Raw genomic sequence first — 22,864 nt, 5'->3', positions numbered from 1 at the left:
GCACCATGATATATATCAAAGGCTGTGGTATGTGCTACCCTATCTGTGGGATGGTGCATATAAAAGAAAAGGTAGATGGTTTCCTCTCTGAGACTATATGTCAAAATTCCCATGTATGTTTGACTCAGTGCCTTGTTAAAATCAGGGGTGAAACTTGACTAAAACATGGTGGCTGGCAAGGCCAGTTAATATATATATATATTATTATTACTGGCTATAATAAATGTATTACTGGCTATAATAAATGTATTACTGGCTATAATAAATGTATTATTACTGGCTATAATAAATGTATTACTGGCTATAATACATGCATTACAGGCTATAATAAATGTATTATTACTGGCTATAATAAATGTATTACTGGCTATAATAAATGTATTACAGGCTATAATAAATGTATTATTACTGGCTATAATAAATGTATTATTACTGGCTATAATAAATGTATTATTACTGGCTATAATAAATGTATTATTACTGGCTATAATAAATGTATTATTACTGGCTATAATAAATGTATTATTACTGGCTATAATAAATGTATTACTGGCTATAATAAATGTATTATTACTGGCTATAATAAATGTATTATTACTGGCCTTAATAAATGTATTATTACTGGCTATAATAAATGTATTATTACTGGCTATAATAAATGTATTACTGGCTATAATAAATGTATTACTGGCTATAATAAATGTATTATTACTGGCTATAATAAATGTATTATTACTGGCTATAATAAATGTATTATTACTGGCTATAATAAATGTATTATTACTGGCTATAATAAATGTATTACTGGCTATAATAAATGTATTATTACTGGCTATAATAAATGTATTATTACTGGCTATAATAAATGTATTACTGGCTATAATAAATGTATTACTGGCTATAATAAATGTATTATTACTGGCTATAATAAATGTATTATTACTGGCTATAATAAATGTATTATTACTGGCTATAATAAATGTATTATTACTGGCTATAATAAATGTATTACTGGCTATAATAAATGTATTACTGGCTATAATAAATGTATTATTACTGGCTATAATAAATGTATTATTACTGGCTATAATAAATGTATTACTGGCTATAATAAATGTATTATTACTGGCTATAATAAATGTATTACTGGCTATAATAAATGTATTATTACTGGCTATAATAAATGTATTATTACTGGCTATAATAAATGTATTACTAGCTATAATAAATTTATTTCTTGCCCACTGGACTGACTTATAACCAGCTTTTGCATGGAGTTATATTAATAGAAGTGCGGGACATAGCCCAATGGTAAAGTGCTCGCTCGATGCGCAGTTGGTTTGGGATCGGGCTTCTTTGGTGGGTCCATTGGGCTATTTCTTGTTTCAGCCAGTGCACAGCGACTGGTATATCAAAGGTCATGGTATGTGCTATCCTGTCTATGGGATGGTGCATATAAAAGATCCCTTATTGCTAATCGAAAAGAGTAGCCCATGAATTTTAGTGGTGACAGTGGGTTTCCTCCCTCAATATCTGTGTGGTCCTTAACCGTTATACCTGACGCTATATATAACCGTAAATAAAATGAGTTGTGTGCGTCGTTAAATAAAACATTTCCTTCCTTTGTGGTGTATTTTGTTTCTAGTATATACCCTCAAACTAGCTCTTAATTTAATAATAACCCTATTTGACGTTAAATACCATTATATTGATAACTAACACTGGAGTAGGAAGTGGGGGGAGGGTAGGGGAGGCAACAGCAATGGTTTTTATATATTTATACATGTGTGTTTGTGCCCCCCCCCCCCCACACTTTTTGGCACCTTCCAACGCCTGTGACTAATACACACAACACAGGAAGAAACCTGTCAGCATTTGAAAGTCCCCTTACGTTTACATTGAGCTGATAATATATTTATAAATCTTCCACATTTCATTGTTCTCTTTGAATATAAATTAATTATTTATAAATCAGGATGTAATTTGAGAAATCTGTTTGCAAGATGTACCGGTCATACATACATGTAGCAAGATGTATATAGCATGGCTTGAAATATCAGCTAGCCTGTAAGATGTGACAAGCACTCCACAGTATAGATAGAAAGAAAGAAATATTTTATTTAACGACGCACTCAACACATTTTATTTATACATGACTTCAGACATATGGTTAAGTACCACACAGATATTGAGAAAGGAAACCTGCTGTCGCCACTTCATGGGCTACTCTTTTCAGTTAGCAGCAAGGGATCTTTTATATGCACCATCCCACAGACAGGACAGCACATACCACAGCCTTTGATGTATCAGTCGTGGTGCACTGGATGTAGCAAAAAATAGCCCAATGGGTCCAGCAATGGGGATTGATCATAGACTGACCGCGCATCAAGCGAAAGCTTTACCACTGGGCTATGTCTCATCCCATGAAATAGAAATTCACATTATCTCATTTACTATTTAGCTCATGATTCTATTGTTTTAACTTCGACCACTAAATGGTAGCCAGCTACTGTGTCTGAAATATGAGTTTGTTTTCCTGAATCTGATGCCACAGAGCTTTAGTTCGATTATTCCCGAGTCGAGTCATGACACTAAACTTATACATGTTGGTAACCGATATCGACACTAGACGATGAAACCCGACATCCCTATGTGAAACTCCATCACTGTTGTGCTGTCATGGAAAAAAGTATGTGGGGACGTGAAATGTACTGTCGCGCTACTGTTTAGTGATTGTATCATGCACGCTCAACACGGCGAATAATCGAACTAAAGGTCTGTGGCATTAGATTTAAATAGGAAACAAATGCATACATGTATTTCAGACACAGTATCTCTGCATGGCTCTAATTTGGTCGACAATGATTGCCGAAGTATTACACACAGTCATCTCTAGCGTTATTCTCATATGTAATAGAACAATGGCTTAGGTAGTTGGGGGGGGGGGGGGGGGGGGTGGGTGGGGGGGAGGTGTTCATGAGCAGCAGCGATGGTTTTTATATATTTTTATATATATATATATATATATATATATATATATATATATATCTGTGTGTGTGTGTGCGTGCGTGCGTGCGTGTGTGCGTGCATGTGCACGCACGTGCGATCCCCACCACTGTCACCTTCCTATATATATGCCCATGTAGAATAACGGTAGAGGACGCTCAAGCTATGTTCACCACAGGGCTACCTCTGGCTGAGCAAATCATTTCACCCAATTATCTAAACAAAAAAAAAACCCAACTAAACCCAGAGTTATTTTCTAACAAAACACCAATTATTACATTAATTTTTTTTCCGTCAAATGAAAATAAAATTCATCAATTGTTCCTAAAATTGGCGAATTTGGCGAGTAGCAGAGTGGTGATATTTTTTACAACGTGGACCGACATCTAGAATTTTTTTTTTCAAATTAGTGTTTGTTCATTCTGTTGAATACATTAGTTGGATATGCATGTCGATATGTAGAGTAGTATGAATAGCTATTGATAACAGTAGATCCTGGAAACCGTGGTGTAAACAAACCTAATTCAGTGGCCCATTCAACAGCTTTGAACGGGAAGAATATAATCATATGATTCAGTAAGTCAGCTTTAAACTTGTGCTCTTATACATGTCTGACAAATCATGAATATATGTACACACAGTGAAACCCCTCTATACCAGACACCCTCGAGACTAAGTAAAAAGTCCAGTTTTAAGAGGTATCCAGTTTAGAGAGGTTCTCTTCTATACAAATATTTAAAAATGGGCAGTGAAATATGTCCGGTTTTGAAGGAATTCCGGTTTACAGAGGGTCCGATTGTGAGGGAATTCTGGTTTACAGAGGGTCCGGTTGTGAGGGAATTCTGGTTTACAGAGGGTCTGGTTTTGAGGGAATTCCAGTTTACAGAGGGTCCGGTTGTGAGGGAATTCTGGTTTACATAGGGTCTGGTTTTGAGAGAATTCCGGTTTACAGAGGGTCTGGTCTTGAGGGAATTCCAGTTTACAGAGGGTCCGGTTGTGAGGGAATTCTGGTTTACATAGGGTCTGGTTTTGAGAGAATTCCGGTTTACAGAGGGTCTGGTTTTGAGGGAATTCCAGTTTACAGAGGGTCCGGTTGTGAGGGAATTCTGGTTTACATAGGGTCTGGTTTTGAGAGAATTCCGGTTTACAGAGGGTCTGGTTTTGAGGGAATTCCAGTTTACAGAGGGTCCGGTTGTGAGGGAATTCTGGTTTACATAGGGTCTGGTTTTGAGAGAATTCCGGTTTACAGAGGGTCTGGTTTTGAGGGAATTCCAGTTTACAGAGGGTCCGGTTGTGAGGGAATTCCGGTTTACAGAGGGTCTGGTTTTGAGGGAATTCCAGTTTACAGAGGGTCTGGTTTTGAGAGGTTTCACTGTATATCCTTAGTCATAATTTGTGATAACAAATATCTATAAGGCCATGCATTAGTTTGCTTTGTTGTGTCTTAAAGAAAATAGCTGGAATATACATGTACAAATGAACTGAATTTCAATTTTAAAGTGACACACCCTAATGTGTTTGTGGTCATATGCTAATGTTTGTAGCACCCAGTTTTTACTTTAATTTGTGATATATATTTTTTTCCATACGTACAAAATTATTGGGAAATAAAATCCGGTTTGGGCAACGTACTACAAGCATTAGGACAACAACAAACACCTTGTAAATACAGACACTGATATTGTAAATAAGAAAATGTATTTAATTTGTATGTTACATCATCGAAAGGGCTCTATTTGTCAGATTTTTTTTTTACAATGGTTGTAAACTCAAAATTGTCCCTTTAAACACTACAATATATTTTTCACTATTTAGAGTCGTTTTTGATCACAGAAATTAAACATTACTTGCATTTTATTGTTTAGATTACATATACAAAAATGTCTTTTGTAAATAATTTCAGTTTGGTTTGACGTAAGAACAAACAAAAATGCATGATTGCGGCAAGGTTGTCGCAAGGTAGTTACAACCTTGTTACAAGGTTGTACAAGCAATGCAAGCTAACATTTAGCTCGTGTAAGGTAGTCAGTAATTCTGCAAACTTCCCGCAAGCATATTTTCATTTTGCAAGCTTAAATAATTGCTGCATGCTTGCGCAAGCTAGCTGCATGCTTGCTGCAAGTTTGCTGCATGCATATCTTCAACTCGCTAGCTTCCCGCAAGCATATTTTCATTTTGCAAGCTTGCTGAATGCTTGCGCAAGCTTGCTGCAAGGTAGTCACAAGTGTGTGGCAAGCTTGCTACAACCTAGTTGCAAGCATGTAAGAAAAGCTTGCAACAATCTAGTCGCATGGTTGTAAAAAGGTTCCAAATACTAGCTCGAAACGTGGTAGTTACGCGGTTGTCACAAGGTTGTTACCAGCTATTTAATAAGCTTGCAATTTATATAGTAAAAGTGTTTTTAAAAAAACAACAAAAAACCCCACCTGAAATATTTTTGTGTGCAGTTTAGAAAACAATCGGCTTAGAAATAAATAATTTGTAGTAAATTCCATAGTATGTTCCCTGTAGGAAGGACTAAGTATTACTTTTTCATCTGCAGTAGCAGGACGACATCAACTTTGGCGTTAAAAAGTTAGTTTGTTTTGTTTAACAACACCACTAGAGCACACTGATACATAAATCGTCAGCTATTGGATGTAAGATGTTTAGTAATTCTGACATGTATTCTTACAAAGGACACCAGCTACAGCATCCCACAGACAGGATATCACATACCACAGCCTTTGTCCAGTTGTGGTGCACTGGTTGGAATAAGAAAAAACAAACCCCAGTCAGTTGAATGGATCCAACGAGGTGATTCGATCCTTTGACGCAAGCACCTCAAGCGAACACTCAACCAACTGAGCTAAATCGGTCCCACCCCCCAGTCTGTAGAATGCTCGCTTCAGGTGATTGAGTTGTAGGATGAAAACTCATTAGTGGACCGGGGGGGGGGGGGGGGGGCGGATGTAGCCCAGTGATAAAGTGTTCGCTTAATGCGCAGTCGGTCTAGGATCGAACCTCGTCGGTGGACCCATTGGGCTATTTCTCGTTGCAGCCAGTGCTCCACAATTGGTGCAACAAAGGCTGTGGTATGTACTATCCTGTCTGTGGGATGATGCATATAAAAGATCCCTTGCTGCTAATCGGAAAGAGTAGCCCATGAAGTGGCGACAGCGGGTTTCCTTTCTCAATATATGTGTGGTCCTTATAACCATATGTCTGACGCCATATAACCGTAAATAAAATGTGTTGAATGCGTCGTTAAATAAAACATTTATTTCTTTCATTTTTGTTAGTGGACCTAGCTACTTGTACATTATGCAATTTTATACAAATTTGTGATTGAAAGATTATCAGAAAATGAAAATCAATTCTTATATATGGTTAAACCCCTCTAAACTGGACAAGAATATCCTCAGAAATGGATGGATACCGTTTGAAACCAGACTTTTTGCAGCGATCTATTTTTATTATAGGCTTTTGTACACATACATGTAGGCATATGGGCTTTCCCAATTTTTGTAGGGGGCCAGGCTGGCTTTTATCCGAATTAAACAAAAATACTAGAATCTGGATAACAACATTTATTCATATTAGCATTGCTACCAAACAGCTATATAGGGTTGCAAACGAATCACTACACATTTTTACATGGATTACAACTAATTTTGAGGGTGGAATGATGGAAATAGATGGTAAAAAGGTCTCAGGTTAGCACATTTGGCCCGAATATCTATCTCATTATTGCCAGAATATCTCTCATTATTGCCTGAATATCTTTCTTATCATTGCCCAAATATCTGTCCATTTTGCCCGAATATCTCAGTCATTATTGCCCAAATATCTCTGTCATTTTTGCTCACATATCTCTCTCATTATTGCAGGAATATCTCTGTCATTATTGCCCAAATATCTGTGTCATCATTATTGCTCGAATATCTCTGTCATTATTGCCCGACTATCTCTCGTTTTTGTCAGAATTTGAGGTTTTGCTCCAACACTCCCCTTGTCTCATATGCTTATGTTTGCACATGACATTGAATGGAATACACAGGTGTGGATTTATGTGATTATATATTACTGTAACCAGTGATATTTCTGTTATTTCACACTTACACATGGTACAGAATATACACGTCTTAATTTGTGTGATTATATATTATTATAATCATGATAAATTTCTGTTATTTCAGGTTTATATGTGGTACAGAATATACAGGTCTCAATTTATGAGATATATTTCTATAATCAGTGATATTTCTGTTATTTGAAAATAATTTCACATATATACATGGTATAGAATATACAGGTCTGGGTATATATGATATATTATTGCTACAACCAGTGATATATATTTGTTATTTCATACTTATACATGCTACGGAATATACAGGTCTGGGCATATGTGATATATTATTTACTATAACCAGTGATATATATTTGTTATTTCAGATGTATAGTACACAGGCCTGGGTATATATGAGTTATATTACTATAACCAGTGATGTATTATTTTTGTTATTTCAGGCATCCAGTACACGGGTCTGGGTATATACATGTATGATATATTATTACTATAACCAGTGATATATATTTGTTATTTCAGACGTACAGTACACAGGCCTGGGTATATATGAGATATATTACTATAACCTGTGATGTATTATTTTTGTTATTTCAGGCGTACAGTACACAGGACATACTATTGTATTATGACACAGACAGTCAGTGGCCATCGGTGTATCCCTCAACCAAGGTAAATATCCTATATAGACTGAGTCTTTTTATAAGTCATTAACAAGGGACTTCGGGGGTATGCTCATCCGTAACATTTTTGAAAAATAGATGTCCTGAAATGCAGTTTCTTACAAGCAACATTAACACACATTATGCATTTATTTTGAGTTTTATATCTTCATTTCATTCTTTAATCATTGATATTTGAAATGGAATATCCCCTACTTATTTTTAACAGTATAGGTAGAAAAACCAATTGATATAATTTTGTTTATCAATATACTTTCCACGTTTTTTGTATCAATAATATATAGAAAAACCAGTTGATATAATTTTGTTTATCAATATACTTTCCACATTTTTTGTGTCAATAATATATAAAAAAACCAATTGATATAATTTTGTTTATCAATATACATGTGCACTTTCCACATTTTTTGTGTCAATAATATATAGAAAAACCAGTTGATATAATTGTTTATCAATATACTTTCCACGTTTTTTGTGTCAATAATATATAGAAAAACCAGTTGATATAATTTTGTTTATCAATATACTTTCCACAAGTAATATGTAATTTTGTTTATATATATATAGTTTTTGCTAATCTCATTACTTTCAGAGTTGTTTTAGACATTTTCAGTGTTGAGAAAAACCAAGTCATATAATTTTTTCTAAATAAATAGAGTGTCTTGTGATATCATAATTTATCAGCACGAGTTGACAAAAGTATGAAAACCGAGGCTTGCCGAGGATTTTATACTTTTATTAACGAGTGCTGATAAATTATGATATCACAAGACATGAGGGGGGTATTCTTTTTATCATCCATTATCATTCTTTTGATTTACGACAGTTGTAAACAATGAAAGTAGTGTGGGTTGAATGTCACTATATTTGGCAGCGGTAGACTCGTTAACTAGCAGAATGACAGTGGCGTGACGTCACTAATGATAGGTTTAGCCCTGAAACATACACAGTGGCATAACAAAACAATGTCTTGTGATTAAAATTTGACCAATCAATATTATAAGAAGCAATATCTCCTGCGGAGAATATAGCAGGAGATATCACAAATTATAGTGTCAGCGCTATCTCCTACAAACGCTTTTAGTGGATGATAACTGTAAATATCATTACTTTCAGAGTTTGCACACTATGCTTAGAACCATATTGTTATTTTTATGCTGCTCCGAGATGTTTTCATTGCAGAGTTAACAGAAAAAACGTGTAATATCATCAATCACAAATTATTACCAGCCAGCTACATATGATGTCCATTTCATTCATTTCAACTTATCTTCGTGCTTATACCCAATTAATGTTCAAGCACGCTGTCCTAGGCACACACCTCAGCCATCTGGGCTGTCTGTCAAGGACAGTGGGTTAGTTGTTAGTGGTTAGTGAGAGAGAAGAGGGTGTAGTGGTCTTACACCTAACCATTGAACCCTTAAGAACTCGCTCTGAATTGGAGCTGGTACCAGGCTGCGAACCCTGTACCTACCAGTCTGTAGCAGTGTTTGAGATTAAATTTCTTGGCCAGTATCCCAAATGGATACTAACATTTCAAAATCTGGTATCCCACCTGAGAATTTAGTATTATATGGCATCCCAGTGGGATACTGGGTTCTTGAAGTCTGGTATCGAAAATTAAATTTTGGTATCCCCGAGACATCGGGATACCGTTAATCTCGAACACTGTGTAGTCCGATGGCTTAACCACTGTGCCATTGAGACCAGTTATGATGTCCAGTTGACATTAATGTTTGTTTGCGTACCGTATTCTATTTGCTAACCTTCATTATCATTACTTTCAGGGTTGCTCGAAAATGTTTCTGTTTTCAGTATTCAGAAAAATCAAGTGAGATATGATCATCAATCACAAATTACCAGCTAGTCATAAATTTCCAGTTGATGCCTTTATGACTTGTCCTTTGTTTGCATACAGTGTTCCATTTGCTAACCGTATCTTTACTTTCAGAGTTTGCTCCGAAAACGTTTTCAGTATACAGAAAAATGACATGATATTATGAAAAACAAATTACTAGTCAGCTATATATATATATGCCTAGTTTACTATATTATTTGTGTACTGCATATATTCTATGGGTCGTATTATCATAGTAATTATGGTATGGTGTTGTCCGTCCGTCCATCCATCCATCCGTCCGTCCGTCCGTCTGTTAACTTTTTCTTGTCCGGACCATATCTTGCATACAGATGCATACAGGACTATCAAACCTCACATGTAGGAACAACTTGGGATGACGGTGTGTCGCATACACTGTTACTAGGTCACTGTGACCTACCTTTCACAGTCTACTGCACATAACAGTAAATCCATGTCCAGACCATATCTTGCATACAGATGCATACAGGACCATCAAACCTCGCTTGTGGGAACAACTTCGGATGGTGGTGTACTATTACTAGGTCAATGTGACCTACTTTTTACGGTCTACTGCACATAACAGTAAATCCTTGTCCAGACCATGTCTTGCATAGACATGCATACAGGACCATCAAACCTCACATGTAGGAACAACTTGGGATTGTGGTGTGTTGCATACTATTACTAGGTGACTGTGACCTACTTTTCACGGTCTACTGCACATAACAGTAAATCCTTGTCCGGACTATATCTTGCATACAGATAGATGTATACAGGACCATCAGACCTCACATGTAGGAACAGCTTGAGATGGTGGTGTGTTGCATGCTATTACTAGGTCACTGTGACCTACTTTTCACGGTCTGCTGCACATAACAGTAAATCCAGATCATATCTTGCATACAGGACCGTCAAACCTCACATGTAAGAATATAGATATGGTTTTCGATCTAACTCCTGATGGGCGTATCATGTACCTCACCGGTACTCTTGTTCTATTTGCCAACCTTATTGTTACTTTCAGGGTTGCTTAAAAATGTTTTCACATGCAGAGTTCACAGAAAAAGCAAGTAATTATGATGTCATCTAACACAATGTCTCATGTACAGAAATAGTCCAATGGGTCCACCGATGGGGATTGATCCTAGACTGACTGCACATCAGGCATGCACTAGCTTTACCCCTGGGTTAAGTCCTGCACCCTGAAAGTAATGATAAAGTTAGTAAATAGAAAAAAGTAAGCAAACAAGCAATAAAGTAAACTGGACATATATATATATATATATAGCCAGGGAACTTCTTGTTCAGTATCGCGTCGCGATTTGTTACGCAAGTTTTAGATATTGCTACACAATTTTAAAACATTAAACTGTAGTTACAACTAAATTTTCAATTTTGACTACAGATATTGCTAATGAAGATTTTGGAAACAAAATGTTTCCCGATGGCCACATGTAACTTTTGTTTAGTGATATCACTTGGGTTTTTTTTTAATACTCAATATGAAAAACATTTGGGAGCAACTCTGAAAGTAATGATACGATTGCAAACAAATGACAAAAAGTAAAGTTTGTTTTATTTAACGACGCCACTAGAGCACATTGATTTTTTGTCTTATCATCGGCTATTGGACGTCAAACATATGGTCATTCTGACACTTTTTTTTTTTGCGGAAACCCGCTGTCACCACATAGGTTACTCTTTTACGACAGGCAGCAAGGGATCTTTTATTTGCGCTTCCCACAGGCAGGATAGCACAAACCATGGCCTTTGTTGAACCAGTTATGGATCACTGGTCAGTGCAAGTGGCTTACACCTACCCATTGAGCCTTGCGGAGCACTTACTAAGGGTTTGGAGTTGGTATCTGGATTAAAAATCCCATGCCTCGACTGGGATCCGAACCCAGTACCTACCAGCCTGTAGACCGATGGCCTAACCATGACACCACCGAGGCCGGTACAAATGACAAAGTCAATTGGACATCAACTAGGAATATATGGCTGGCTAAATGCTAACCTCATCGTTACTTTCAGAGTTGCTCAGAAAGGTTTTCAGTTTACAGAAAAACCGAGCAATATCATGATTCACAAATTCCCAGTTGTTGCCTATTTGAACTTGTCATTTATGTCAGTTCTATATTCTATTTGCTAACCTCATCGTTACTTTCAGAGTTGCTTGGAAAAGTTTTCCCCTAGCTTTTGAGTATTCAGAAAAGCCAAGTAATGTCGCTAAACATGAGTTACACATGTCTATATATCTCTGTCGTTTGTTTGTATATTATATTCTGTTTGCTAACCTCATTGTTACTTTCAGAGCTGCTTGGAAACATTTTCCCATGTTGAGTATTAAAAAACCCAAAGTGATCTTCAGTGTCTGCGTTTAACCCTTTTTTTTTCAGTCGTCCGTCGTCGTTTTCAGTCGTTTACGTACTTGTTTCTGTTTGCTAACCGTATCATATTACTTTCAGAGCTGCTTGGAATTCTGTGCTGAGTATTCAGAAAAAACAAGTGAAATTATCAAACACAAATTATTAACCTGGGCCCCGTTTTACGAAGCGATCTTAGCGCTAAGGTAACCGTAAGTGCATAACTACCGTACGCAGTTACGGCGATCTTAGCGCTAAGGTGACCTTAAGTGCATAACTACCGTACGCTAAGGTGACCTTAAGTGCATAACTACCGTACGCAGTTACGGCGATCTTAGCGCTAAGGTGACCTTAAGTGCATAACTACCTTACGCAGTTACGGCGATCTTAGCGCTAAGGTGACCTTAAGTGCATAACTACCGTACGCAGTTACGGCGACCTTAGCGCTAAGGTGACCTTAAGTGCATAACTACCGTACGCAGTTACGACGATCGTAGCGCTAAGGTGACCTTAAGTGCATAACTACCGTACGCAGTTACGGTGATCTTAGCGCTAAGGTGACCTTAAGTGCATAACTACCTTACGCAGTTACGGCGATCTTAGCGCTAAGGTGACCTTAAGTGCATAACTACCTTACGCAGTTACGGCGATCTTAGCGCTAAGGTGACCTTAAGTGCATAACTACCGTACGTAGTTACGGCGATCTTAGCGCTAAGGTGACCTTAAGTGCATAACTACCTTACGCAGTTACGGCGATCTTAGCGCTAAGGTGACCTTAAGTGCATAATTACCTTACGCAGTTACGGCGATCTTAGCGCTAAGATCGCTTCGTAAAACAGCACCCAGTTTACATCCAGTTTATCAAACACAAATTACCAGCCAGTTTATACGTCCAATTTACTTTGTCTTTTAATTGTTTGTATACTGTGTTCTCTTTGCTAACTTTATCATTACTTTCAGAGTTGCTTGGAAAAGTTTTCCGTGTTGAGTATTCAGAAAAACCAAGTGATCTCGCTAAACACGAGTTACACACGTCTATATATCTCTGTCGTTTGTTGTATACTGTGTTCTCTTTGCTAACTTTATCATTACTTTCAGAGTTGCTTGGAAAAGTTTTCCGTGTTGAGTATTCAGAAAAACCAAGTGATCTCGCTAAACACGAGTTACACACGTCTATATATCTCTGTCGTTTGTTTGTATACTGTGTTCTCTTTGCTAACTTTATCATTACTTTCAGAGTTGCTTGGAAAAGTTTTCCGTGTTGAGTATTCAGAAAAACCAAGTGATCTCGCTAAACACGAGTTACACACGTCTATATATCTCTGTCGTTTGTTTGTATACTGTGTTCTCTTTGCTAACTTTATCATTACTTTCAGAGTTGCTTGGAAAAGTTTTCCGTGTTGAGTATTCAGAAAAACCAAGTGATCTCGCTAAACACAAGTTATACACGCCCCTCAATGTACTCGGGCTGTAAGATAGGGGTGCTTAACGGGGAGTCGGTATACAACTGTACCGAAGCCCGCTCATTCCGCTCGATGCGTGAACGATGGTGGTACATCGCAGTATCCAGATGCAGCTCACTACCGACCCAGGTTTGTTTGTTGTTATTGTACGCTCAACTCTTCTCATACTAACCAGTAACGATTTTTTTTTTTTTTTTTTTTTTTTTTTACTTTTCTTTTCCAGTCGTGTGGTGAGAAATACGCCGTACTAAATATTAATAACCATCAGGTGATCTCCCTCAATGATAGCAAAAGTTACCCCTCGTCCCGTTACTCCGGCTGTCGTACGTTTAACAAGACCGACTCGACGGGAAAGGGAGAACTGTTCTGGAACTGCACGGGCAGTCGGACATTTAGGTCGTCGCGGGAACGCTGGTGGTTTATTGCGGCGTCAAGATGTTACCCACTAACGGTATTCCTCGCTCTTCTAATATCCTCCTTCCTGTCTGTGACTGTACTGGCTTAAAATTTCAGGGCCGAATTTTACGTACGAAGCCTGTTTATCTTTATCACAGGTGTTTAAGCATTGTAAATGTTTGTAGTTACACGTGTGTGAGTCTAAAACAGGCTTTGTAAATTCGGTTCTTGGTATTTGGTGCTCCCACTTTTGTGTGGTATATATTGCTTGTACGTAACTGCATATTAACTGACTGACATTCTGATTTCTACTTTCCTGTCTTTGTGTATAGTGAATGTAGACACTAACCATGCTCTTCCTATGAGACCAGGGGTGGTTTGGGGGTGGTGGTGGTGGTGAAACTGAATTCCTTTTTTACATTTAAAAAAAAATTGGTTTAAAACTATTGCTTTAAAGACAAAATCTTGGGATATGGTGAATGTAGACACTAACCGTGCTGTTCCTATGAGACCAGGGGTAGTTTCGGGGTGGGGGTGAAACTGAAGACACTAACAGTGTTTGGCATATAAATGTTTTTAGTTTACAGCTGTTGTTTTAAAAAAACAAATCTTGGGATATAGTGAATATAGTCACTTAACAGAGTGGGTGGGTTTTTTTGTTTTTTTGCGGGGTGGGGTGGGGGGTGGGGGAACTGAATTCCCTTTGACCTGTGATAAAAATTGGTTTACAGCTCTTGCTTTGAAAAAACATCTTGGTATATAGCAAATATAGACACTAACAGTGCTGTTCCTATGAGACCAAGGGTGCTTTGGGGAGGGGTGAAACTTAATATTTCAACAACAAAAAATAAAATTCAGTTCTTGCTTTGAAAAAAAAAGTTGAGCCATAAAATCTAGCTTATAGTCAGTATAGAGCACAAATTACCTGAAGTTCCTGAGTCACAGGATCGAACCACCTCTGTGGACCCATTCTCTGAGGGTTTTTCCCGTCCCAATCAGTACCCCATGACAGGTATATCAGAGGCTGTGGTATTGCTGTCCTGCTTGTTGGTAATGAAAAAAATGTAGGTTTTCCTCTACGCCTGTCAGAATTGCCAAATGTTTGACATCCAGTAGTCTGTGATTAATCAGTGTGCTCTAGTGGTGTCGATAAGCAAACCAAACAAAACTTGCCCATTGTGAAACCCGTAAAGCAAAATACAGACCAAGTTTTTTGCTGATATCTGGGCACGCATATCAGAACAATAATTTAACATGCATGGCTCGAAATTAACACGGAACAAATTACCACTGACAAATCACAATATGCTTTCTGATCAGTTAAAGTTTGTTTTTGTTTAACGACACCACTAGAGCACATTGATGAATTAATCATCGGCTGTTGGATGTCAAACATTTGATAATTCTGACTCATAATCATCAGAGGAAGCCCGCTCCATTTTTCCTAATGCAGCAAGGGATCTTTTATATGCACTTTCCCACAGACAGGAAAGCACATACATATGCCTTTGATATACCAGTTGTGGTGCACGGGTTGGAACGAGAAAACATGATCAGATTCAAGAGTGACTTTTAATTAATATTAGGAATAAAATAATGTATTAACTAATACAATTTTTATTCCTAATATATGATATTGACGATACTGAAAAACACTCTGGTAATAACCTCTATACACATCAAATAATGCTGAACTTGTATAAAATCATATGCCAACTCTCATAACATTGTTTTACAAAACATTTCTGTGTCCATAAAAGAAATGTTTCTTGATATATTACTACACCACTAGAGCACATTGATTAATTAATCATTAGCTATTGGATGTCAAACATTTGGTAATTCTGACTTGTAGTCATCAGAGGAAACCCGCTACATTTTTCAATTAGGGCAAGGGATCTTTAATATGCAGACAGGAAATCACATGCCACAGCCTTTGACTAGTTGACTAGTTGTTGTGCACTGGTTGAAATGAGGAAAACAAACAATCAGTTGAACAAATTGTATAGAGTAAATGTTATTTATGATACAGGGGTAAAGACTAAAGGTTGTAACAGCCATGGTATGCAGTTTCACCTGAATTAATTGTTACTAATAACTGTATTGTAAACTGATGGCGAGTGTGTTCTGTATTGTGATTTGTTAATTACATTCTTTTTCCGGGATCAAATGAAAATAACACCCTGAAAACTAATCATGTCATTAGAAAGTGACTTCATTAGCAATTGGAACAGGCAAAGTTGACGGTTCAAGGGTCTACAGTTAGATTGTAGCCAGGTATTTTTTTCAAGAAATACCAAATATACAGTTAGTTCTATAGAAAAATTATTCCGTTTACAATGGACATAACCGTATTAAGTTTTTAGATTTGCAGGTGTAATTATTGTCTATTTGATCAAATTGACAATAACACTCCAAAAACTCCATATGGTTATCTCCTAAATACATGAGACTTACATGTAAGGCTGAATTGCATGTGCAACAATAGTTTTATCTTGACTATTTCATGAGTTGTTATGAGTTGTAACATTATTTTTGTTATATAGTTACACGCAAATTCATTGCTTTTCCTTTTGACATATAAACATACCTAACACATGCTACTAAAATTAACTTGTTTCATTAATTCATTTAATTTTGATTCTTATATCCAATTAAAATTTAATCATGCTGTTGTGGGTGCATCTTACTATCTGTGCTGTCTATTCAGGACACTGGTTAATAGTTGGTTGTTGGTGATCACCTTTGGCCCATAACACACCAAAGCTGGGTCCGGGTCCGGGTCCGGGTTCTGATCCGGGGTCTGGGTTTGGGTGGGTCCGGGTGTCTGAGGGTCTGGGTCTGGGTCTCGGACCCACACCCAGACCTAGACCCCAGGACCCAGACCTAGACCCCAGGACCCAGACCCTCAGACCCCAGACCCCAGACCCAGACCCCAGACCCCCAGATCCCCAGATCCCCAGATCCCCAGACCCCAGACCCCCAGATCCCAGACCCCAGACCCCAGACCAAAGACCTCAGACCCCCAGACCCAGACCCCAGACCCCCAGACCCCAAACCCAGTCCCAGACCCAGACCCCAGACCCCCAGACCCAGACCCAGACCCAGACCCAGACCCAGACCCAGACCCAGACCCAGACCCCAGACCCAGACCCCAGACCCCAGACCCTCAGTCCCAGACCCAGACCCAGACCCAGACCCAGACACCCACCCAGACCCCCAGTCCCAGACCCATACCCAGACCCAGACTCAGACCCCAGACCCAGACCCCCACCCAGACCCAGACCCAGACCCCCACCCAGACCCAGACCCAGACACCCACCCAGACCCAGACCCAGACACCCACCCAGACCCAGACCCAGACCCCAGACCCAGACCCAGACCCAGACACCCACCCAGACCCAGACCCAGACCCAGACCCAGACCCAGACACCCACCCAGACCCAGACACCCACCCAGACCCAGACCCAGACCCAGACACCCACCCAGACCCAGACACCCACCCAGACCCAGACCCAGACACAGATCCAGACCCAGGCCCAGGCCCAGACCCAGACCCAGACCCAGACCCAGACACCCACCCAGACCCAGACCCAGACCCAGACACCCACCCAGACCCAGGCCCAGACCCAGACCCCCAGATCCAGACCCAGGCCCAGACACCCACCCAGACCCAGACCCAGACCCAGACCCAGACCCCCACCCAGACCCAGACCCAGACCCCCAGACCCAGACCCAGACCCCCAGACCCAGACTCAGGCCCAGACACCCACCCAGACCCAGACCCAGACCCAGACCCAGACCCAGACCCAGGCCCAGACCCAGGCCCAGACCCAGACCCAGACCCAGACACCCACCCAGACCCAGACACCCACCCAGACACCCACCCAGACCCAGACCCAGGCCCAGACACCCACCCAGACCCAGGCCCAGACCCAGACCCAGACCCCCAGACCCAGACCCAGACCCCCAGACCCAGACTCAGGCCCAGACACCCACCCAGACCCAGACCCAGACCCAGACCCCCACCCAGACCCAGACCCAGACCCAGGCCCAGACCCAGACCCAGACCCAGACACCCACCCAGACCCAGACACTCACCCAGACACCCACCCAGACCCAGACCCAGACCCAGACCCAGACCCAAACACCCACCCAGACCCAGACCCAGACACCCACCCAGACCCAGACACCCACCCAGACCCAGACCCAGACCCAGACACCCACCCAGACCCAGACACCCACCCAGACCCAGACCCAGACACCCACCCAGACCCAGACACCCACCCAGACCCAGACACCCACCCAGGCACCCACCCAGACCCAGACTCAGACCCAGACACCCACCCAGACCCAGACCCATACCCAGACACCCACCCAGACCCAGACCCAGACCCAGACCCAGACCCAGACCCCCACCCAGACCCAGACCCAGACCCAGACACCCACCCAGACCCAGACACCCACCCAGACACCCACCCAGACCCAGACCCAGACCCAAACACCCACCCAGACCCAGACCCAGACACCCACCCAGACCCAGACACCCACCCAGACCCAGACCCAGACCCAGACACCCACCCAGACCCAGACCCAGACACCCACCCAGACACCCACCCAGACCCAGACACCCACCCAGGCACCCACCCAGACCCAGACTCAGACCCAGACACCCACCCAGACCCAGACCCATACCCAGACACCCACCCAGACCCAGACCCAGACCCAGACCCAGACACCCACCCAGACCCAGACCCAGACCCAAACACCCACCCAGACCCAGACACCCACCCAGACCCAGACACCCACCCAGACCCAGACCCAGACCCAGACACCCACCCAGACCCAGACACCCACCCAGACCCAGACACCCACCCAGATCCAGACACCCACCCAGACCCAGACCCAGACCCAGACACCCACCCAGACCCAGACTCAGACCCAGACACCCACCCAGACCCAGACACCCACCCAGACCCAGACCCAGGCACCCACCCAGACCCAGACCCAGACCCAGACCCAGACACCCACCCACCCATACTCCAGACCCAACTTTTGTGTGTTTTTGGTCTTATAATGAGCTATCTGTGCTGTCTAAGAACAGGGGTTAATGGTTGGTTGTTAGTGATTGATAAGCAAACCTTAATTAATTAGCTCTCTTCGCTGTCTCTCAAGGCAGGTGTTAATTAATGGATCGTTATATACACCTTGAAAAAAGTTAAAGCACTATGTGATAAAAAGTTATACTCGCTGTCATGTGACCGTGACCGAATGTAATCAGTAATATTTTAGTAATGCCACAAACAGATATATACATTGTATATATATATATATATATATGTATATATATGTACATGGTTAGAAGTGAATGTTTACTTGTGGTTCTGACACTCAAAGCGTGTATAAGAGAAATTGGTCACCCACAACTTGTTAATATGCAGAGAGGCGGGATGTAGCCCAGTGGAAGGGTGCTCGCTTCATGTGCGGTCGGTCTGGGATCGATCCCCATCGATGGGCCTATTGGGCTATTTCTTGTTCCAGCCATTGCATTAAGACTGGAAATGTCAAAGGCCGTGGTAAGTGCTATTCTGTCTGTGGGATGGTGCATATAAAAGATATCCTTACTACTAATGGAAAATGTAGCGGGTTTCCTCTCTAATTAAGAGTATATGTCAAAATCACCACACGTTTGACTTCCAGTAGCTGATAATTGATTGATCAATGTGCTCTAGTGGTATCATTAAACAAAACAAACTTTAACTAATGGAAAAATGTAGCAGGTTTCCTCTTTAAGGCTATATGTAGAAAATCACCAAAACGTTTGACATCTAATAGCCGATGATTAATAATTCAGTGTGTTCTAGTGGTGTAGTTAAACAAAGCAAACTTTAGACTGTGAGAATGTGAGCCTGCGTGCTTATAATGAAGGGTCAGTTTGGGATCGATCCCCATCGGTGGGCCCATTGCACTATTTCACGCTCTAGCCAGTGCACCACGACTGGTACATCAAAGGCCGTGGTATGTGCTATCCTGTCTATGGGATGGTGCATATAAAAGATCCCGTGCTGCTAATCGAAAAGAGTAGACCATGAAGTGGCGACAGCGGGTTTCCTCTCAATATCTGTGTGGCCCTTAACCATATGTCTGATGCCATATTATAACCATAATTAAAATGTGTTGAGTGCATCGTTAAATAAAACATTTCCTTCCTTCCTTCCTTCCTTACAATCTCTAATGACGTCACACACAGGTACAATTTATATGGTGTTGTCATGACATTAGTGTCTCATACTCTTATTAGAAAGTTTTATAAGCACCAGGGGCCTAATTCACTAAACTCTCGCAACTTTGCGATATCGCAGTGCAATGCTAAAAGACTTCCAAAGAGGATACTTTGTTGTCTAGCAGAGCCTAAGAGATATTTGTGAATTAGGCCCCTGCTTGTAGCCTGGTTTTTATGTCATAGATATGGTCAGGTCAGGTCATAGGGTTTTACGTGCACATTCAGAACAAGCTGTTGTAGCGCACGCCTGTCGTCCATGACAGGAAAGGTGGGGGGAGGGGTGGGGGTGGTGGTGGTGCTATGGAATTTGAATGGAGCAGTTTTGATATTAGTGAATCGAGAGTAGCTTGTTAATTTTAGACCTCTACGATTCTGTGGTGTCTCCCTAGGTTGCCAATAGGGCCTAGGCATAGGCTTGTAGCCCGGTTTTTATGTCATCGATATGGGGCCAGCACACGTTTTTAAACCATATGGCCAACGTAGCCAGTGTTGCTTACTTAACTTTTTTCAAGATGTATAGTGAGAGACACGTTGGTGTGTAGTGACCTTATGCATCTTCCTGTAGAACTGTGAAATAATTAATTGTTGGGAGTCAGTAAACCATGGAAAGATATTGATCAAATAGACATCTCATGATATTGACAGAAATAAATCCATTTGAAATCAGTCATGCTTTACAGACGTCAATCAAAGCCTGATTTTCTGTACACGATTTCTTTATACCTGCATGTATAAAGAAAAGTTTGTTTTATTTAACGACGCCACTAGAGCACATTGATTTTTTATCTTATCATCGGCTATTGGACGTCAAACATATGGTCATTCTGACACTGTTTTTTCGAGGAAATCCGCTGTCGCCACATAGGCTACTCTTTTACGACAGGCAGCAAGGGATCTTTTATTTGCGCTTCCCACAGGCAGGATAGCACAAACCATGGAATTTGTTGAACCAGTTATGGATCACTGGTCGGTGCAAGTGGTTTACGCCTACCCATTGAGCCTTGTGGAGCACTCACTCAGGGTTTGGAGTCGGTATCTGGATTAAAAATCCCATGCCTCGACTACCAGCCTGTAGACCGATGGCCTAACCACGACGCCACCGAGGCCGGTCCCTGCATGTGTAAGACAGACACAGGTATTGTAAATACAGTCCGTATAGAGATGGATCCACAATACAAACAGATAGATGTAACAGAACACTAAATTAGTATATAGTATAGATGCAGGACGTAGTCCAGTGGTACAGTGCTTGCCACTGCATGGGCTACTATTTTCGATTAGCAGCAAGGGATCTTTTATATGCACCATCCCACAGACAGGATAGCGCATACCACAGTCTTTGGTGAACTGGCTAGAGCAAGAAATAGATCAATGGCCTTTAGTTACACCAGTTGTGGAGCACTGGCTGGAACGAGATATAGCTAAATGAGTCCACCGACGGGGGTCGATCCCAGACTGACGGCGCATTAAGCGAACACTTCACCACTGGGCTACGTCCCGCACTACACTCTTTTAATTAGCAGCAAGGGATCTTTTATATGCCCCATCCCACAGACAGGATAGCACATACCACGGCCATTGGTAGTTCAATGAATAGGTGCAGAAGATGAATTTAAATGCTTGTGGTCACCTATGACTACCTAATCTGTAACTACATCGAGGATATTTCATGGTTTTTTCAAATAGGATTTATATCTCATTGAGTGAAGTTTGCAATCAGATGTCACAAGATGTTAAAAAAACCCATGAAATTTTCTATTTATTATATAACTTTATGCAATTTACCTTTATTTTTAAAATGCCAGCAGCAAAATAGTTCCGGCTTTCTTACAGTGAAGATAACACTTTCTACAGTGACGATAACACATTTTAGAGTGAAATAGTGAAATTTTCACTCTAAAATGTGTTATCGTCACTGAGTAACTGATAACACTTTTATATTACTGATATTTTAAGATATTTCACTGCATGTTATATAATAAAAACCATTAACTCTTATTCTGGCCAAAATGTTCAGATGTCTGATGTGTGTAATGTAATAATGTATAAGTCTTGTATACTGTAATTTTCACATGACTGTAATGGCCTGCCATATTGTCTGTGAAACATTGTAAATGTAGTTGTTCTGATATGTTGTAATTTCTGCAGTATATTGAGTTTGTTGTTATTACATAACGATCCTAGTTTTAACCCGTAAAAATGGACACTCGTCCGTCCCGTAGGGAAATCCTTTTTCATTGTAACTTTATATAGATGTGTTACGGCTAGATTTGTACATTAATTAAACTTATAGTGTCCAATTTCATGGGTTAAAAACTATAGTCTGTGACTTTAACAATTACATGTGTATTTTCATGATAAAGTTGATTTGGATGCATGCATGCTACAGTTTAATATGTGCAGAAGATTAATTTAAATATAAGCATATAGCTGGTTTCCTCTCTAAGACTACATGTACATGTATATGTCAGAATTACCAAATGGTTGACATCCAAGAGCTAATGTGCTCTAGTGGTGTCGTTAAACAAAAATATAATAAAACTTTAATAACCCAAAGGTTGTATACAAATGTTAGGGTTATTGTGGTTTTCACAGCAACCACAACATGCAATAGCATGAGTGGTGAATCCTGAATGGATTTCTCCGATTCTCAAACTTAAACATTTTAAAAAGTGAAAAACATAATTTAGGGGAAGGGGGCCGAGCCCCTGGGAACCCTCCTTAGATCCACCAATGA

General features: G+C 40.4%; 1 protein-coding gene across 2 annotated transcripts in view; it reads left to right on the top strand.

Moving 5' to 3' along the window:
* Window positions 1-22,864, top strand: part of LOC121386930 (transmembrane protein 145-like) — a 58,307-nt gene that overhangs the window by 15,798 nt on the left and 19,645 nt on the right. The window contains exons 3-4 of one of the 2 annotated variants that reach the window (XM_041517982.1): window positions 7,673-7,747; window positions 13,362-13,577. In XM_041517982.1, coding sequence (XP_041373916.1) covers window positions 7,673-7,747; window positions 13,362-13,577 — 291 coding nt within the window. Of the gene's footprint in view, window positions 1-7,672; window positions 7,748-13,361; window positions 13,578-13,671; window positions 13,900-22,864 lie in introns of both variants that reach the window. The other variant, XM_041517981.1, reaches the window with a different exon arrangement.

The sequence above is a fragment of the Gigantopelta aegis genome, chromosome 12, assembly GCF_016097555.1.
Source record: "Gigantopelta aegis isolate Gae_Host chromosome 12, Gae_host_genome, whole genome shotgun sequence".
NCBI classification, from domain to species: Eukaryota; Metazoa; Mollusca; class Gastropoda; order Neomphalida; family Peltospiridae; genus Gigantopelta; species Gigantopelta aegis.
The sequence above is the reverse complement of the archived record's forward strand: the minus strand, read 5'-3'. Positions and strand labels throughout refer to the sequence as shown.